This window comes from Lithobates pipiens, unplaced genomic scaffold (genome assembly GCF_037356315.1).
Source record: "Lithobates pipiens isolate NorthernLeopardFrog02 unplaced genomic scaffold, aLitPip1_a1.2 Scaffold_18, whole genome shotgun sequence".
NCBI lineage: Eukaryota > Metazoa > Chordata > Amphibia > Anura > Ranidae > Lithobates > Lithobates pipiens.
In genome coordinates this window covers 392308755-392326795 of record NW_027507758.1, presented here as the reverse complement: position 1 = coordinate 392326795, position 18041 = coordinate 392308755, and the positions used below count along the sequence as shown (strand labels likewise).

At 41.5% G+C, this 18041-nt stretch overlaps 1 protein-coding gene across 1 annotated transcript in view; it reads right to left on the bottom strand.

Moving 5' to 3' along the window:
* Positions 1-1418: 1418 nt before the first annotated feature.
* BAG2 (BAG cochaperone 2) overlaps positions 1419-18041 on the bottom strand; it is a 56217-nt gene continuing 39594 nt past the window's right edge. Inside the window, exons 2-3 of the mRNA XM_077487857.1 lie at positions 7485-7594; positions 1419-1832 (exon numbers count right to left, since the gene is read on the bottom strand). Coding sequence (XP_077343983.1) covers positions 1438-1832; positions 7485-7594 — 505 coding nt within the window. The 3' untranslated portion in view covers positions 1419-1437. The remainder of the gene's footprint in view (positions 1833-7484; positions 7595-18041) is intronic.

Sequence of the window (18041 nt, the reverse complement as noted above, 5' to 3'; positions counted from 1 at the left end):
TAAAGCTCAACTCTGTGGAGCGTACAGCTTATTGTCGTCCTGTGTACAGATACTCCAGTCTCTGCTGTGGAACTCTGCAGCTCCTCCAGGGTTATATTAGGTCTCTTTGCTGCCTCTATGATTAATGCCCTCCTTGCCCTGTCCATGAGTTTTGGTGTGAGGCCATCTCTTGGCAGGTTTGCTGTTGTGCTATGTTCTTTCCATTTGGTTATAATAGATTTGATGTTGCTCCTAGGGATCATCAAAGATTTTGATATTTTTTTTATAACCAAACCCTGACTTGTACTTCTCAACAACATTGTCCCTTACTTGTTTGGAGAGTTCCTTGGTCTTCATGGCTGTGTTTGGTTAGTGGTGCCTCTTGCTTAGGTGTTGCAGCCTCTGGGGCCTTTCAAAAAGGTGTGTATATGTAGTGACAGATCATGTGACACTTAGATTGCACACAGTTGGACATAATTTCACTAATTATGTGTCTTCTGAAGGTAATTGGTTTCACCAGAGCTTTTTATGGTCTTCATAACAAAGGAGGTGAATACATATGCACATGTCAATTATTTTTTTATTTCTGAAAAATAGTTTTATCTATATTTTTTCTAATTTTACTTCACCAACTTATGTTCTGATCCATCACATATAATTCATTGAGCTAAAAAAAAACATTGAATTAAAGGCTGTAATGTAACAAAATAGGTAAAAAGCTGGGGGGGGGTGAATACTTTTGCAAGGCACTGTGTGTGTGTATATGTATATATATATATATATATATATATATATATATATATATATATATATATATATATATATTTCTCTTTTCTCTGTTTAATAAATAGACACCTACATTAAAAGATGAGTGCATTTCCTGCACATCAGCAGATATTTTTCTGTACTTTTGGTGAAATGCACATGTACTGCAAGGATGTAACACATGTTTTTTTTTTTATTATTTATGACCTGACATGCATTTTAAATGTTCTTATGTTGAAGAATGTCTGTGTAATGCTTCCCAATCTACATGCACAACTGACAAGAATGAAACAGGCAAAGCATTATTTCAGTGTTGCTGATTCAGGCAGTGCTACAGCATAAGTTACCTATTGTAAAGGCAACTGATTGGGTAATTAAATAAAATATGCATTTATTTCACCTAATTAATAAAGCAAATGTTCTGAAACATGCTAAACCACAGCCATTTTTTTCTAATATAGCAAAACTGATAATATACATTTGATTAGCTTCACCTTTTCAAAGAAAAGCCATGAAAACAGAAAATAATCATCCAAATTAATCTTTGAATAGTTCTACTGGTAAAATGGCTTCTTCATTGATACGGTGTCATTTAAAAAACACACAGAGCTTTTTACTGGAAAACATGTAAACCTGGTTCTAAATCTACAATATTGTACAGCATGGACACAAAATCAAGTTGCCAAATGTACATTAGATTTTATTTTGCTGTACAGCCAATTTCTGCTTCTGTTTCTCTAGAAGTGTAATGGACTTCTCAGAACTGTCAATGTTCCTAATAAGGGTCTCTAGTCTTCTTTTAATTTTCTTTTGGTCCTCGATTGCACATCCAATAATGATGGACTGGAATTTCTGATCTACTGGTGCTGAAAGAACTTCTGAGGTACACGCTCCATACAAAGATACCAGCTGATTCTTGCCATTTTCCATGCTATCCATGACTTTCTTCAGAATGTCATCAATCATCGTGGTGGCTTGTTTCAGAGCTGAAGCTTGCTGGGGGCTTCTTATGGTTTCAACACAGACCTCTACAGTCACTGTACGACTCATCAGCCTCTCTGCTGTTAAAGTTAGTTCTTCTCTTTCTCCTATACAATGAAACCAACATTAAACAAAAATATGAGTGAAAATGAAAGGTCTTTATTCCAACCATGTATTCTCCAAAAATATAAAAATATCATGTAAGTTTACAGGGAGCAATGCCCTGAACACAGTTTGCAATTGGGGTAAACACCCTCTATGCATCCGTTCCAGTTTACAAGTTTCATTGAAATGTTTGTTAATATGCATACAGCCTCTTTGTATTTCAGCCTGGCATTGATTCCTATAGCCCCGTACACACTATCAGATTGTCTGCTGAGTTTTTCCTTCAGATTTACCAAAACCATATAATATGAGGTCAAACCTTAGGAGTTTCAATGTGTATGCAATCAGGCAGGCCCTTCTACTACATGGTTTTGGTAAATCTGAAGGAAAAACTCAGCAGACAATCTGATAGTGTGTACGGGGCTTTAAGGATGCCAGCAGCTTGCTGTATCCGTGACTTGCGGACAACCAAATACACTTTTGCTGTATGGTTTAAAGCACCCGTATGAATGAGCTCTTTTAAAATTCCATACATATTACTTGCAAATCCTTGCAAACAAATTCATGGTTCCCTGTTCTCGGTCCTATATATGGCATGTAGTTGTGGAGACAAGGAGTGTATCTAGAACATGGGTGGGGGCAAGTGTGACCGAGGGGGGGGGGTGAGTTCCTGCACCTTTTCCCTGAGAAAAAAAGCCCCGCATTGGAGTGTCCAAAAGCAGTCCAGCTGAGTGGTGGGCAACACAACAAACAAATGCTAACAGGCCCACGTGAAAAACAAGTTAGCAGAAGGCGCTCAATAGTGCTCTCAGAACCTTCAAAGAACCTTACGACTGAAGTCAGCATTGAATGAGGCCTGAATAACAACCTGTTAAGACCTGACAAACATGTAAACAGGTGGCAGCCTTGCAAATTTGAGAAACAAACACCTGATGGTGAAAAGCCCATAAAGCATTAACTAATTTAGTGGAGTAAGCTTTGACAGGGAATGGTTGAACTTTGTCCTTGAATCTATAGGCTAGAACTTTTAGCTGCCAAGGCAAAGCAAAAGCTTTCACCAAGGACAGAGAGGCTAATAGACTTTAATGCCCTGTACACATGGTCGGACTTTTCGACAGAAAATGTGCGAGCGGATGGTGTTGTCGGAAAATCCGATCGTGTATGAGCCCCATCTGACTTTTTCCATCGGAATTTCCGATACACAAACTTTGAGCGCAGGATCTAAAATTTTCCAACAACAAAATCTGATTGTTTAAATTACGATCGTGTGTAGACACTTCCGACAGACAAAGTGCCACACATGCTCAGAATAAATTAAGAGACTAAAGCTATTGGCTACTGGCCCGTTTATAATCCCGACGTACGCGTTGTACGTCACCTCGTTAAGAATGATCGGATTTTCCGACAACTTTGTCTGACCGTGTGTATGCAAGACAAGTTTGGCACAAAATCTGTCGGAAAAAATCCATGGATTTTGTTTTCGGAATGTCCGACCGTGTGTACAAGGCATAAGAATCACTAGGTCTGAGATTTGATCTTTGACTATACTAAAGGCCAAAAATATGATCCTGACCAGAATTGAGAAAAGACGGGATATGTCCCACAGAGTATATCATGCAAAGCTGTGAGAAATATGCTTTCCAAGGGCAACGGTAGACTTTACGAGAAGTTGATTTCCTACCTTCCTGCATTTTCATTAGCTAGGAAACTGCAAGAGAAAAATCACTAACCTTTAGAACCCAGCTTCAACAGCCAGGGTGTTAAAGCTAGCAACAAAGAAGCAGGTTGGTAAACCTGTTCTTGGGACAGAATATTCAAATGATCTGGAAGGGTCCATGGAGAGTCTGTTAGGAGTCTGACTAGGTCTGAATGCCTCATCTGCCTGGGCTTATTTCAAGCGATGAGAATGAATAGCATGCCATCAGTCTTGTTCTAGCAGAACAGCAGAGGAGGGTGTTTCAAAAGAGGAAAGGTATAGATCAGGTCTGAACCAATGAAGTCACCAGAGCAGTGAAGTCTATAGGATCCCTGGAACTGGAAACAAAATCGCTGTTTGTTGTTAAACTTCGAGGCTTAGAGGTTCACGTGCCTGAGACTTGGAGGGCTGGGAGAAGAAAAATTAACTCTTCTCAGTGGGTTTCCCAGATTTCTATTGCTGGTGCAAAAGGGTACTCTTTCCCCCTGTAACATACACAATAGAGTTGGGCCACAAGCATGAACTCTAGCTGTTAATGGGCAGGGGGATTTATGAGGACTGAATCAGGATCTTGAGATCCTTGAAAAAGACACTGAAGATCTGATAGATTGACATGGCAGCAATGGCAGATTGTAGGGCCGGGCCTGCGAGGAACAATAAGGCTTTGAAAAATGTCTCTTAGGCCGCGTACACACGCGGGGACTGTTCGCCCAACTTTGTTCGTCAAACAGTTTGAGCGGACAGTCCGCTCAAAATTAGCATGGACGGACTTGGCCACACACGACGAACGAACAGTCCGCTGAAACTTGCGCGATGACGTGAACGGCACGTACGACGGGACTAGAAATACGACGTCCTATACACTGCAATGCAACCTTCGCCGTGTAAATCCTTTCTGAGCATGCGCGGAACTTAGTTTGACGAACAAGCCTACACACTGTCAAACAAAGTTTCAGCGGACAGTTTTACGGGATTTCCGAAAAACTTTGTTCGTCAGACTGTCCGCTGAAACTGTCCGCTGAAGCCCACACACGAGCGGACTGTCTGCTGAAACACTGTTCAGCGGACAAAGTTGAGCGAACAGTCCGCCCGTGTGTACGCGGCCTTAGGCCGCGTACACACGCGGGGACTGTTCGCCCAACTTTGTCCGCTGAACAGTGTTTCAGCGGACAGTCCGCTCGTGTGTGGGCTTTCAGCGGACAGTTTCAGCGAACAGTCCGCTGAACAAGGTTTTTCGGAAATTCCGAAAAACTGTCCGCTGAAACCTTGTTTCAGCGAACAGTTCCCTCGTGTGTAGGCTTGTTCGACAAACTAAGTTCCGCGCATGCTCAGAAAGGCTTTACACGCCGAAAGTTATAATGCAGTGGATAGGACGTCGTATTTTTCGTCCCGTCGTACGTGCCGTTCACGTCATCGCGCACGGTTTCAGCAAACTGTTCGTACGTCGTGTGTGGCCATGTCCGTCCATGCTAATTTTGAGCGGACTGTTTGCCGAAACTGTTTGACGGACAAAGTTGGGCGAACAGTCCCCGCGTGTGTACGCGGCCTTAGTCTTTGATCCACAGGATCGTTAAACACCAGAATATCCTACAGAGACAGTCAAAATTGTGTCGAGACATAAAATGCCCAGATTCTCTTTGGGGATGGCACACTTTTTAGGAAACCCCTCCCCAATAGGATTTTGCTGGGCAAAGTGCTTGGAGGAGTAAAACATTTTTTTTCTGGATTAGGCTAGTCAACTACAGGTTGCAATAATGAGTGTGCAGGAAACATTTTAACAGGCTGATGTATTTAAAAATGTGTAGCCTTAGGTATAGTTGAGAAAAGTTGTTCCAGATCTAGGTACATGTGCACTGCTTTAATAAGGACCCAAACGAACTTTAGGGTTATGTGAGCATATGCTTGCAGCCCCTGCATACATAGTCAGCTAACATGGTTGAAATATTCCCCATAAACCCACACATAATAGCAGAGAATTCCTTGCTGGATAATACAGAGGGAGGGAGTCACTCCTAAAAGGAGATAAAGAGGATTTTGAGGAGTGTTGCAGGGGAAAGTGGTCAATGCTATCCATGTTAAGTCCTTCAGGACATATGGTGGTTTGTAAGCTGGCAAGACCTGCAGAAGCGCTACCTTTGCACCTATTATATGCCATAATAAGTATGCAAGTGATGGATTCCCCTCAAGGGGTACTCACAAAACTTTGCAGGAGTGGGAGTGTTAATGCCAGCTGTGTCTTTTCAAGAAAAGCTCCTTGGGGATCTTGGTGTGACTGAACAGATGGCAGGAAAACTAAGAGGGTCCATGCTCACTCCAAAATATGGTGCACACATGCACAGGAAAGCTGGATACACACTATACAATGTTCTTTCAATTTTTTCCTTTTGATTTACCAAAACCATATAATATGAGGTCAAACCTTAACAGTTTTAATTTGTATGCAATCAGGCAGGCCCTCACACTACATGGTTTTGGTAAATCTAAAGGAAATCAAACAAAAGTTGTATAGTGTGTATCCAGCTTAAGATAACCAAAAGGGAGGGTGTACAGACTCAACTGGAACACACAGGTAGTAATAAATATTAGGTTCCAATTTATTAAAAAGGGCAAGCCCTGACTTAGCAAGTAATGCCCCTGGACAATGTAACTCAATTACGAAATGCGTAGGGGAAGAGCGACACGCTGACCTCACCTTGTGTCTGTGGTTAGGAGATCCGGGAAGGATGGGTTTGTCCAAGTGCATTCGGCTGGTGCACTGGACTTAAGGCTCCTGTTTTCTTCATCTGTTGTAAGGGCAATTGCTTTTAAATTATTTAATAAACCATGGGTTTTACACTATTGGAGCCTCTTATCTCTTCTATGTAATTGTCACACAACAACGAGCTTGGGTTCATTGGAGGTGGACTGAGGAGTGTGGGGTATCCTATCTAGATTCTGGAGACTGTGCATCCAAGGATATCTGCAGGAGTGTCTGAGGGCTAAAGAGATATTTTTCCATGAAAGTTTTCTGTGACATTCTGTAACGGGGTGTCATAGACTTCTGGTAAGAAGTAAATTCTTCTCATATTGGTGGTGGATCACAAACGGCTCACTATTTGAAGATTTCCTTTTTATGGATGGACTTTCTTTTGAATCATTGTTTTTAATTTTTTTGCACGGGTGAAATTTTCTGATGATACAATTATTTTTCAAGCTTAATAACGGTTTTTTAATTCATCCATTTTTTGTATTTTTTATTTTCACTGTCACCTGGATGTAGTTTTTCAAATATTTTTTATATGATCTCACTTATGATTCATATAGCTTATATATTATATATGTGGGTTTATGCCAAATGGTCTCACACACTGTTTAAGGTCACTATTTTAACCATTTAGTGTTACCTTCATAGGGATTGCTGGATGGTCTCTTTATTCATTTATGACTTTATTGCATATATATATATATATATATATATATATATATATATATACACAGTATATATATATATATATATATATATATATATATATATGGGTTTATGGTTCATTTACCCCACTGCATTATCACATATTGTTTATTTACACATAGTATTTGGTTTAGCACAACTCTTATTTTTATTCAATGGTCCCAAGAGCCTATGGTCCCAGGACATGCTGGAGACATGCAGGAACCAGAGGACATGTCACATGCCCCATCAATAGGTCTTCCAGACCAGGGTTCTACCAGACATATGCACTACAGCCCTGGTCGTGTAAAGCGCTCTGCAGCTTACATACAATAAAGGTATCTAGGGAAGTACCTCAGCAGAACCAAGTGCCCTCAGGACACAAAACAAGTCACCAACGTCAACTCCCATGTTTCTGTATTTACATGTTTTCCTCCATCTATATGGCCATTTGTTTTGCATTTGTTTTTGTTCTGAAATAAAGATAAATGAGCCAATTTTAAGTGGTGAAACTGTGTAAGCACAACCTACCATCACTGATGTTCCTCATATCCTGGCTGTTCTGAATACTGTGGATGAGTTCTACGAGAGATTCTTTCTCTAGCTCAAGGGCTGATGCTGAATCACGTAGGGTTTGGACTCTAAGGAGGGAAAAAGTTCAAGCATTTTAAAATAAAAGGCTTCATCATTTGTTCTATTTTTATATGCCTATATCACATCGTTCATTGCTACGGAAACTACACAGAGCCACTTGTTGAAGAGGAATGAGAAAATATGCAGACTGCCATCGCTGACCTCTTCTTATAAATATACTAATTGCCTGGCTGTCAGCTGATGCAATAGATTTTATAATTTTTGAGTCACTGATTTGGAAAAAGAAGCCACATCAGCATTTCTTTTATTGCAGGTTACTTATTTCTTAAAGGAGAAATACAGCTATAGCTTGTTCAGCTGTACTTCTTCTGTTTTCAGCAAAGAGTGGGCTGAAGTCTGCTGTCTGCTGATGTCACAGAGCCTGTGCTGACTCGGGCAAGATTGCAACACTGGGGTCGGCATCCATCCACATGCCTGGACCGGTACCCAGCTCAGCCTCTCAGCAAGTCCCTGTGCCTCTGAGCCGGATACTCCCACACCTTCCACAGCACAGCGCTCCAGTGAGTAAGAAGGCAGAGCAGATAGTGGTGACTGACAGTCAGCAGCTCTCTACTTGGGGAGCTGTAAGAACTGAGCGATAACTAGATCACCAGGGGAAAAATCCTAAAAAAGAAAACTGATGCAGAAACCATATCTTATGATTGCTAACCTGCAATATATTACATTTTTGGTTTGATGCTGGCGTAACATAAATATGCGGCCCCACAACACCAGGCTTTTTGCCATGGGGCTGAATATTTGGGTATCTCCCTTTGTGCTGGGAGCGTGTCACATAGCGCATTCCCAGCACCAAGACTGGGGTCTCACGAGAGCCCCGTACTAACGATTGGGATTCGGAAATCCTGATTCCAAGTCACCTAATCAATGTGATTGGCTACTATAGTGATCAATTACTGTGAAGCCCATCCCTTTGTTTCTTTCTGTGAATGGAAAGGAAAGATACATTGTATCTTTGTCTCTCCTTGCAGAGAGAGAAAGATAAAAACAAAGCGTGTATAAAAAATAAATAAAATAAAATAAAAAATACCTAGATCACGGTTTGATTTAGGTTGGTGCCAGGTTTAGTGTTTGGGTCAAGTAAGGGTCAAAGGCCAGGGCCTGTATATTTTGGGCAGGATTTTTTTTTATCAAATTAATATCAGTGTGATTTTGGTAGGAAAAAAAAAAAAAAAGGAAGCAAAACTTTTCTTGGCTCCACTATGGGTACAAACAACAAATAGCATACATATATGTGAAAATGCTGCAATAGTCAGGAGCAGGAGAATTTATTTTGGGTATTTCTTTGGTGACAGGTTATGGCAGTAACAAGAAATATACAGCTACATTTTATTTTTACTATTGTGGGCCATTTTGTATTTGATAATAAGAAAAAAAATTCAGCAAATAGCCATACATATTTACCACCAAATAACAGCCTAATTTGCCCTGAAAAAACAAGGTATAATTGATCTGGATGTACAAAGTAGTTGTGATGATATGTACAGTTTTACTAACACATGTCAAAGTTGCCAAATTGTGCTTAGGGATTAAGATTTGTTTTACCCTTAGGCGTGAAGGGGTTAATACAGTTGCATGTTTGTTTTGGATCAGTGACCAAAAAAGTATAAAAAACAGAGACAGGCAGGCAACTAGTATTTTTAGAGGTCCGCATTTACAGGCACTGTATTTCTCTAAATACCCAACAAAGGATCGGCCAACCACACACCACACTGTCACTTACGTAACAATACCACTCTCAGCAGTGCCCGGCATTTCCCAGCTTGCGGGACCACAATCTAGGTGCCAGCAGCCTGAGAGCGATTGTCACTGGGCTAATTACGCATATTAACCCATTAACTACCAACTCACCCTCTTTAGACCGAGCTGGGGGAGACTCGGAATTTTAGCAATACCAGTTATGATTTTAGAATAAGCGTCTGTAACACACACTTTCACTACAGACAGGTCTTCTCAGAGGCCTTACTCTAAAACAGTAGCGCTCTTCAAGAGGCAGGTTCGTTCATTGCTTGCATTAAGAGCTTTAGAGACAAGGTTAACATTTTTCAAAATAAGGGTTTAATAATGAAAAGGTCAAAATTGGTGCAAATAAAATATTTACAGAAAAATATGTGTCAAAGAGATAAGGACAATATACACCCACAAAGAAATAAGGTAGATTTGAGGAGGAAGAATAATTGCAATTAATGTCCGGGGCTGATCTTGTTTAGAGGTTGGTTGCTGGGAGGACTCTACATTCATGACCATGTCCCAGGTACACTTTATGAGACATATTCATGTCTACTGTTTACAGACTGCTAATAAAGATTATTGTCCAGCGTGTCATTTGCTTCAAAACAAATATATACATGGCAGGTTTCCAATGTCTCCACTGTGCATACATCTTCCCCACCCAACATAATAGCAAATTCAACACTCTCCTTTTTTGAATTGGCTACTACTGAAGAGGTTACCAAACTTTTCTCAGATGCCCACCTAACCAATTGTCACTTGGAGCCTCTTCCCTCACAACTACTATGGTCACCCTCTTCTATCCTATGCTCCCTCACTCACATCTTCAATCTCTCCCTCTCTAGTGGCAACTTCCCCTCCCCTCTAAAAGTTGCTCAGATCACTCTCATACTTAAAAAGCCCTCACTGGACCCCACCAACCTGAACAATTTAAGACTCATCTCATTGCTCCCATTTACCTTTAAACGTCTAGAATGCTAATGCCCTATACACACGACCAGTTTTCCTGTCGGAATAAACTCTGAAGGTTTTTCCGACGGAGCACCGACGGAATTCTGCTGAAATTGTCTTGCGTACACACGATCACACCAAAGTCCAATTATCAACGCGGTGACGTACAACACATATGACAAGACTAAAAAAGGAAGTTCAATAGCCAGTAGCCAATAGCTTCAGTCTCATACTTGCTTCAGAGCATGCGTCTTTTTTTGGTCTGTCGGAACAGCATACAGACAAGCGGTTTTCCCAGTAGGAATTGGTTCCGTCTGAAATATTTAGAACATGTTCTATTTCTAGGTCCGTCAATGTTTTAAAAAAAAAAAAGTCAGATGAGGCATACACACGATCAGAATATTCGATGAAAAGCTTCTGTCAGACTTTTTCTGCCGGACATTACGCTCGTGTGTATGCGGCATTAGTCTACAACCGTCTTAGCTCCAACCTCAGTGAAAATAACCTTCTAGACCCCCTACAGTCTGGCTTGCACAAAAAACTCTGGAATAGACAAACAACAGAAGGAACAGTGCCCTCTAAGTGCCCCATTAAAGGCTCGCACAGTGTCCCATTAAATGCTCCCACTGTGCCATCAAATGCTCCCATCGTGCCATCAAATGCTCCCAAAGTGCCATCAAATGCTTCCACTGTGCCCATTGAATGCTGGCACTGTGCCCCCCCACCCACCGTCTGCCCAGCACTTACCCTGTCTTGATGGGGCAGTGGGCAACGGCGGCAGTCCTCAATGTCTTCTTCTCCCATCCTCTCCTCCCATCCGCTCCTATGATTGAACACCTGCTAGGCGTCCAATCACACGCCTGTTGTTTCAACCAATCAGGTGACGGGGTAACAGACCTGAGCACCTGATTGGCAGAGAGATGGTTCAATGTTAGGAAAGCGAATATTCATTAGCTTTTCTAACACAGTTGGGTGAACTGTGAGCGCCAAGGATGGCACTCGCTGTTTACATTTTTTGATGCCTATTAGAGCCTATGGCTCTAATCAGGTGCTTCGAAAACACCCCTGCTGCTGTAATGCAGTTGCCCGGCACCCGAAAAAGTGATGGGCACCTGAATAGGGGATGGCAGCAGCAGCCATGGATAGATTCATGCAATGCATGGATCTATCTATTGGTGATAGAGGGGGTGGTAGGAGAGAGGTGGCGGTGCCCGTGCACCCTTATGGATGCACCGCCACTGGATCTGGCGTGTATATGGCGTAGCAATGCTTAGGGTATCTTGGGTGGCTATAGTGCTTGAGGTAGCAGGGATGTAGTGGGGTCACAAAGCAAGGAGTATCTTATTGTAACAGTGCTGGGGGGATATCTGGGGTGTAGAGGGGCCATAGTGTTGGGGAGGTATTTGGGGTTGAGAATGCAGGGGCTGTGGAGGTGGTAACAGGATAACAATGGTAGGGGGAAACCTGGTGTAAGTGTGTATGTGTGTGTGTGTTGGTTGGGCAGAATTAGGAGTGCTGGATGTAGATAAGATGTAGGGGTTACAATATTGGTTGGTATCTGAGGCCCTGTCAGGCTGGGTGGTGCTTTATGATTTTTATAGGCGGCCCTGTCTATACTTGTTACAACTGTCCTGAGCATCAATCAGATATATTATATGCACAGGACAGCTTTGTTACTTTATGTATGTAGTATTTTCACACTGTTTCTTTGCTGTACAGGATGACTGTTCATGTAGTTAAAGTGGAGTTCCACCCAAAAGGGGAATGATGCTATTAAGACGGCCCGGTTCAAAGATAGCAGTGTTGCAGCCAAAAAATGGAGGATGACACTAAATTTTACATTTGCCAGCAGGTTCCATCTGCAGAAATGACAACTGCAAGAAAATCTTACAGCACTGCCACTGACCATGGCATGCAGGCTAAAACTAGGCTGTCCACTTGTGGCCTAATGTGTGCTATTTATAAAGTAATTGCTTTTTTTTTTTTAATTGCACAGGATCCATATGCCGTTCTTTGTTGTAATTTTCTACTCAAGCTTGAGCTGCTAGATCCAATGCAATACTTTATCTGTGGCGTGCATTAATCTCCATCCTGTATACATCTGTCATGTATTTCTAACCCTTTCACCACCCCCTGAAGACTCAGTTACAAAGTACTGTACCTGTTCTTTGCTACCTTTTTCAATATAATGGCTATGAATGAAAGGGATGTAGTTAACCTACTTGCAGGAGGTAACTGAGATGAAATCATCAATATCCTATTGCTCCATCATTGTCCATTCATGAGTTCTGGACCAGACTGTACAGCATAGTTGCACATTTTGGGAAACTTACCTTCCAAAGCACTCTTTTGCAGTGATATAAGGTTCTTTCTATCCCTCATTGTTGCCATCTACTCCCCATCTTCCTGAGTTAACAGTATTTTCTTCTCTAATGATCTTAATGACATACAGGCATACCCTGCTTTACGTACACTCAGGAATACAGACACATTGGCGTCAATGGGAAATCTTGGTCAGCTTGAAATGGCACTGCTCCAGAACCATAAGTGACAGGAACACCAAACCTGGGGAGCACCAAGAGGGGACCAAGGACTACAACATATGTAATCTGGGGTCGGCCAGATTACCTAGGTAATCATTTATGTCTGTAAATTACTATTGCAATGCAGTACAAGCATTAAGAAGTGAAAAAAAAGGTATTGCTTCACTTTAAGTACATTTTTGTTTTTGACATACATGCTCTGGTCCCAGTGTGTATTTAAAAGTGGGTTATGCCTGTAACTCCTATAAATGCACATGGACATCATTCTGGCTCTCATGATGGATTGTAAACGAAGCTGCACATGCATTGTTGACAGTGTACAATTAGTAAAAAAAAAAATGCTAGTGGCTAGGGAAAAGTGATTACAGGCAAGAACAACCGTATATAATCACCTCTACAATAAAAACAAAAAATCTTCCTAGCTTATTATTTGTTATTTTATTTGTACTTTATTTCAATGTTTTTATTAAGGTTCAGGTGTATCAAGTAAAACATAAAAAGGATAACAGTAATTGCCATACATCAGGTCCTAATGAAGAGATAGATATGCAAGGGTATATATGGCAGAACATAAGTAACAGTCACGGAAAAACAATTGAACCTATTTTGAATACTTATTGTAAGGTGGGTGGTATTATCCTTCACCTCTAGACACCTCATCTGGGAACATTTTGTGTCAAGGAGGGAAGAGAACACCTCCCACCTGTATCTAGTAAGTTTATTTAAAACAAAAATGTAATATTATAAGGAAATTTAAATATGTTATAATAACATAAGGTTACCCTAGTATGCATACATATTGATGTATACATATATTGATATGGGGTATAGAGATATATGTGGAGTCTTACAAGATGTTTCCAATTGTGTATAGAGTATCAGGGTTCAAGGCTCAAGGAGTACAGTGTTGCCAATCCCATTTGGGTTTAAATTTTATATATTAGGTGGTGTTCATTTTTTCGTACCACTCTAGCCAGTGTGACCATTTTTTTGAAAAGAAAAGGCAAGGAAACCTCGCATGTAGCAAACATGCATTTGTAAGAACCGTGGATGTGTACCAAGGTTATTACTTAGTTTTTGGTTGCGATATCTGGAGTGTTCCAGTGGTGGACAATGGTTAGTCTTGTAGCTAAGAAAATGTGGGTCGTTATAGTGTGGAAACAGTAGGGAATGTTTTCCATACCAATGCTTAAAAGGGCAAGTTCCGGCAAGGGGGTGAGCTTTAATCCTGTCACTGCTGTGATAAGGTGGAATGTCTTGTGCCAGAATTTAGATACCCGGGTACATTTCCATAGAAGGTGGTATAGACTCCCTATAGATGTGGTAGTGTCGTATGTGTGAATCAAAAATGGGGTAATGTACCATCTAAGGGTAATTTTGTGAACTAACCCCTGAAGGTTGGAGAACCTAGTGGCCTTGAAGTTGGTTTTTAGGGGTGTTCGCCGCTGGGATTCACTGAAGGATTTTCCAATATCCTTTTCCCAGTTTAGTAATGGCAAAGCCTTACTAAAGTTAGGTTTTGTCCCCTAGCATGTTGTAGAATAGTGTAATGCCTTTATGTTTGTTGTGGGTGATGAAAGGTATTTCCATATGAGCGGGTGGATATCTGTATGCAGGTGAGGGTTACTAAGAAGACAGTGGGTTATTTGTGTGTATTGATAGTAGTCTGTCAGAGTAAGGGGAAAGGAATTTTGCAGTGATGTGAAGGAGGGTGTTAGAATATAGGTCGGAGACAAAGTGGATACCTTTATTTCTACTACATTTGGGTTGAGAGATTGGGTATGAGTATAAAGAATACTAATATTGGTAGTCGTATTCTATAGGGGGAATCCCCTTTGGGTGCATTGGCTAGTAGATAGTTAAATGCCAATTTTGAGGCGATAATATTGGGTGACAAAGTGGAGTTCCGTGTTTTCATTTGGGGTGAACTGAGTAGCCAAGTGCCTAGGGTGTAACCAGAGACTTGGGGTGTTTCGATGCTGAGCCAGGGACATACGTGATATATACAAAATTCAAAATATTTACAAATATATACAAAAATCACAATTTTCTCAGATGTGCATTGGATGTGGACCTACACATTCAGTGCACATCTGAGAAAATTGTGAATTTTGTATATATTTGTGTTTATGAAGTGATGTTGTTTATCAATGTTGCATTTTCTAACATATCGTTTTCACTCTATAGTGACCACACATGCAGTACTTACCTGAAATCTCCTGAGGAAGCCATTGTTTGGCGTAACATGTAGAGCAAGAAAGCTACTGCTGTTTTCTTAATATATGGTTATTGTGTGATGACATCCTGTTGGTTTTATACATTTTTGTATTAATACATTTCATATTTTATATATCTATTTGCAATTTTTTTTGGCTCCTTTAAAGTCCCATTTCTCTTTTCCTATCATGTGTACTGTATGTATATATGGGAATGTGGTGCCTTTGACTACCCAACCTCCAGCAAATCATAATATTTACAGGTAGAAACCACATTTTAAAGTGGAAGTAAACCCTTCTATCGTTTTCAGTCAAGGAAGCTGCCATCTTGGCCTCTAATAATTCTTCAACTGCCATAATACTGCACATGTGATCAGTTTGACACGAGCCATTAGATGTTTTGAAAGTTTGGTTGAGAGCACAACCAATGTGAACATTAGCATTTCCGGCATGCCAGGAATGTAAGTGTTTTTTTAAACTGGGTTTACTCCCGCTTTAAGTTAGGCTAGTAGTGCAGCATTATAATAATCTCCGAAGTTGATAAGACCTGCACCTCCCACCAGCTTGTGTTTCAGGAGAGTGGCACAGGAACATCTAGCTTTTTTATTTTTTCATATGTAGATATACTTTGTTGGGAGGTAAAGAATGAGGCAGGGATTGGGGCTGGTAGTGATCTAAATTAGGTAGCACAATTGTGGTAGTTTAATCATTTTAAATGCTGTTAGTCTGCCTGACCAAGATAGAGCTAATTTGGAGAACTGTTCTAGTTCTTTTGGGAGGTTGTTTAGGAAAGGAGCAAAATTAACTCGGTAGAGAGAAGAAGTTTTATTGTTTAGTTTTAATCCTAAATAAGAGATAGAGTCTTTAGCCCATGTGTACGGATATTTGTGTTCTTGTTCTAATTGGTATGTTGTGGGGATTCCTAAGGGCATAATGAAGGATTTAGAATCATTCCCTTTATAATATGAAACTTCACTAAATTCTTTTTGTACCAAAGCCAGGGAAGATATGGGGTTGGTTAATAAGAGGATGATATCATCCGCAAACAAATAGATTTTGTGTTCAGTGGGACCAATGTTAAAACCGAAAATTATGCTTTGGGATCGAATTTTTCTCTGCTAGCAGCTCGTTACGTTAAAGAGGAGGGGAGAAAGAAGACATCCCTGTCTGGCGCCATTAGTTATATCAAAAGTTTTAGATAGCATTGAAGAGCAATAGACTTGAGCTGAGGGATGCCTTCTTGGCTAGTGGACATGATATGTTTAGATTCATTGTGGATGATGGACATTTTTGCTGGCACTATCCATTGATATTGGATGTTGTGGTTTTGCAGTGCTTTAGTAATTGTGTTGAGTTGCCTGTGGCGGCTTAGTGTATGTTGGGAGAGATCCGCAAAAATTTGTAGTTGGCCGTATAGGTTGGGTAGGGCTCCCATGGTTTTTGCTTTTTGTATCAGCTGCTCCTTCACATGGTAAAAGTGAATGGGGAGGATCACATCTCTAGGAACTGCTGTGGACAAGGAGGATGGATTAAGAAGCCTGTGGATGTGGTCTATGACCAATTCAATGTTTTTCAGATCAGGCATTAGGGATTTGATCAGTCCGCGGGCATAGGAGGGTAGGTGACCCCATCCCATGGTGTAGAGGTCCCTCGGGGGTTATGCTGTGAGTCCCCCGAGTCATGGTGCCATTTTGGCTGAGCCTCGTGGCCGGCTGGAACATATACTCCCCTAGCTTTCATGGGACCTGGCTCTCTTTTCTCTTCTGTGTCATGGCACCACAGAGGTAGCGAGTGTGCTGGCGCAGCTCCGGTATGTGAGGATCGCCGTAGGAAGGCAGTCAGACACTGTGAATCTGGTCCTGTGTGTGGAGCTCGCTTCTTACGTGGCCATCTTGTCCATGCGCTGGCCACGCCCCATCTTTATTTGTACTTTAACTGCAATATAGTCTGCGGAAGACTAGGGACCTAATTATACTGTCTGGCAGATATACCTGGCACATAAGACTGCCTAAACAGAATAAAAAATAGTTTGGCAGGTAAAATAGTTTAAATCTATGTATTTGACCCAATGACTGGATTTGAGCTGTTTGCCTGGATTTCAACTTTAAAGCCTATGTTTAGTCAAAAACAAACAAAAAAAAAAAAAAACAGCACATCAGTAGGATGTGTCCCTTGTGCTATTGACTCCTCTATTAGCTGAAATCTTCCTCATCCTCATCCAATCCCCCAAACCCCTGCCACTGTAATCTTCTGCTGCAGCAGGGGTTTATAGTGCCGACAGAGCTGTAAGAGGTACTGATTAAGAGTGCCCAACTATGCCTGCCCTTTCTGCCCAGCTCCACAATTCATAGAGACTGTACTATTGCTTCTAGGGATCGACTGATAATCGCCAAGGCCGATTATTGCAGGCCAATATCAGCCTTTTCCGGAAAAACTGCAAAACTAGACCGATATTACTGATATTGCTTCAAGGGGTTTGCTGCAGGCATCACCCCAGTACCTTTAGAGTGGACAGTCGACTTCATTGTAATAACAACCAATGTGGCTCAGCAGCTGCTCGGCTGTTATTACAAGCAGTGGGGGAGGGACAGGGGGGACACCCCCCCTCCTGCCACCTTCTGCCGCTCGACCAGGTAATGGTATTTAACCACTTACCAACTGCCCACAGTACATTTAGGCCTCATGCACCCAGAACATTTTGAACCACTTGCCGACCGCCCTATGGCATCTTTGCTGCTATAGGGTGGCCACGCTGTGCAGGATCACGTATATATACATGATCCTGCACCTCTGGGTATTGGGCGCGAGTGTGCGCCACTGGCGGTTCACTCACACTGTGAATCTGCACAGCTGGAGCTTATCAGCGGTTCCCACTGGCACCCGCTGATCATTCTGTGCACAGGCAGAATGGCGATCTGCCTATGTAAATGAGGCAGAATGCCATTCTGTCAGTACAGAAGGCATAGATCCTCTGTTCCTGTAAAGCAGGAACACAG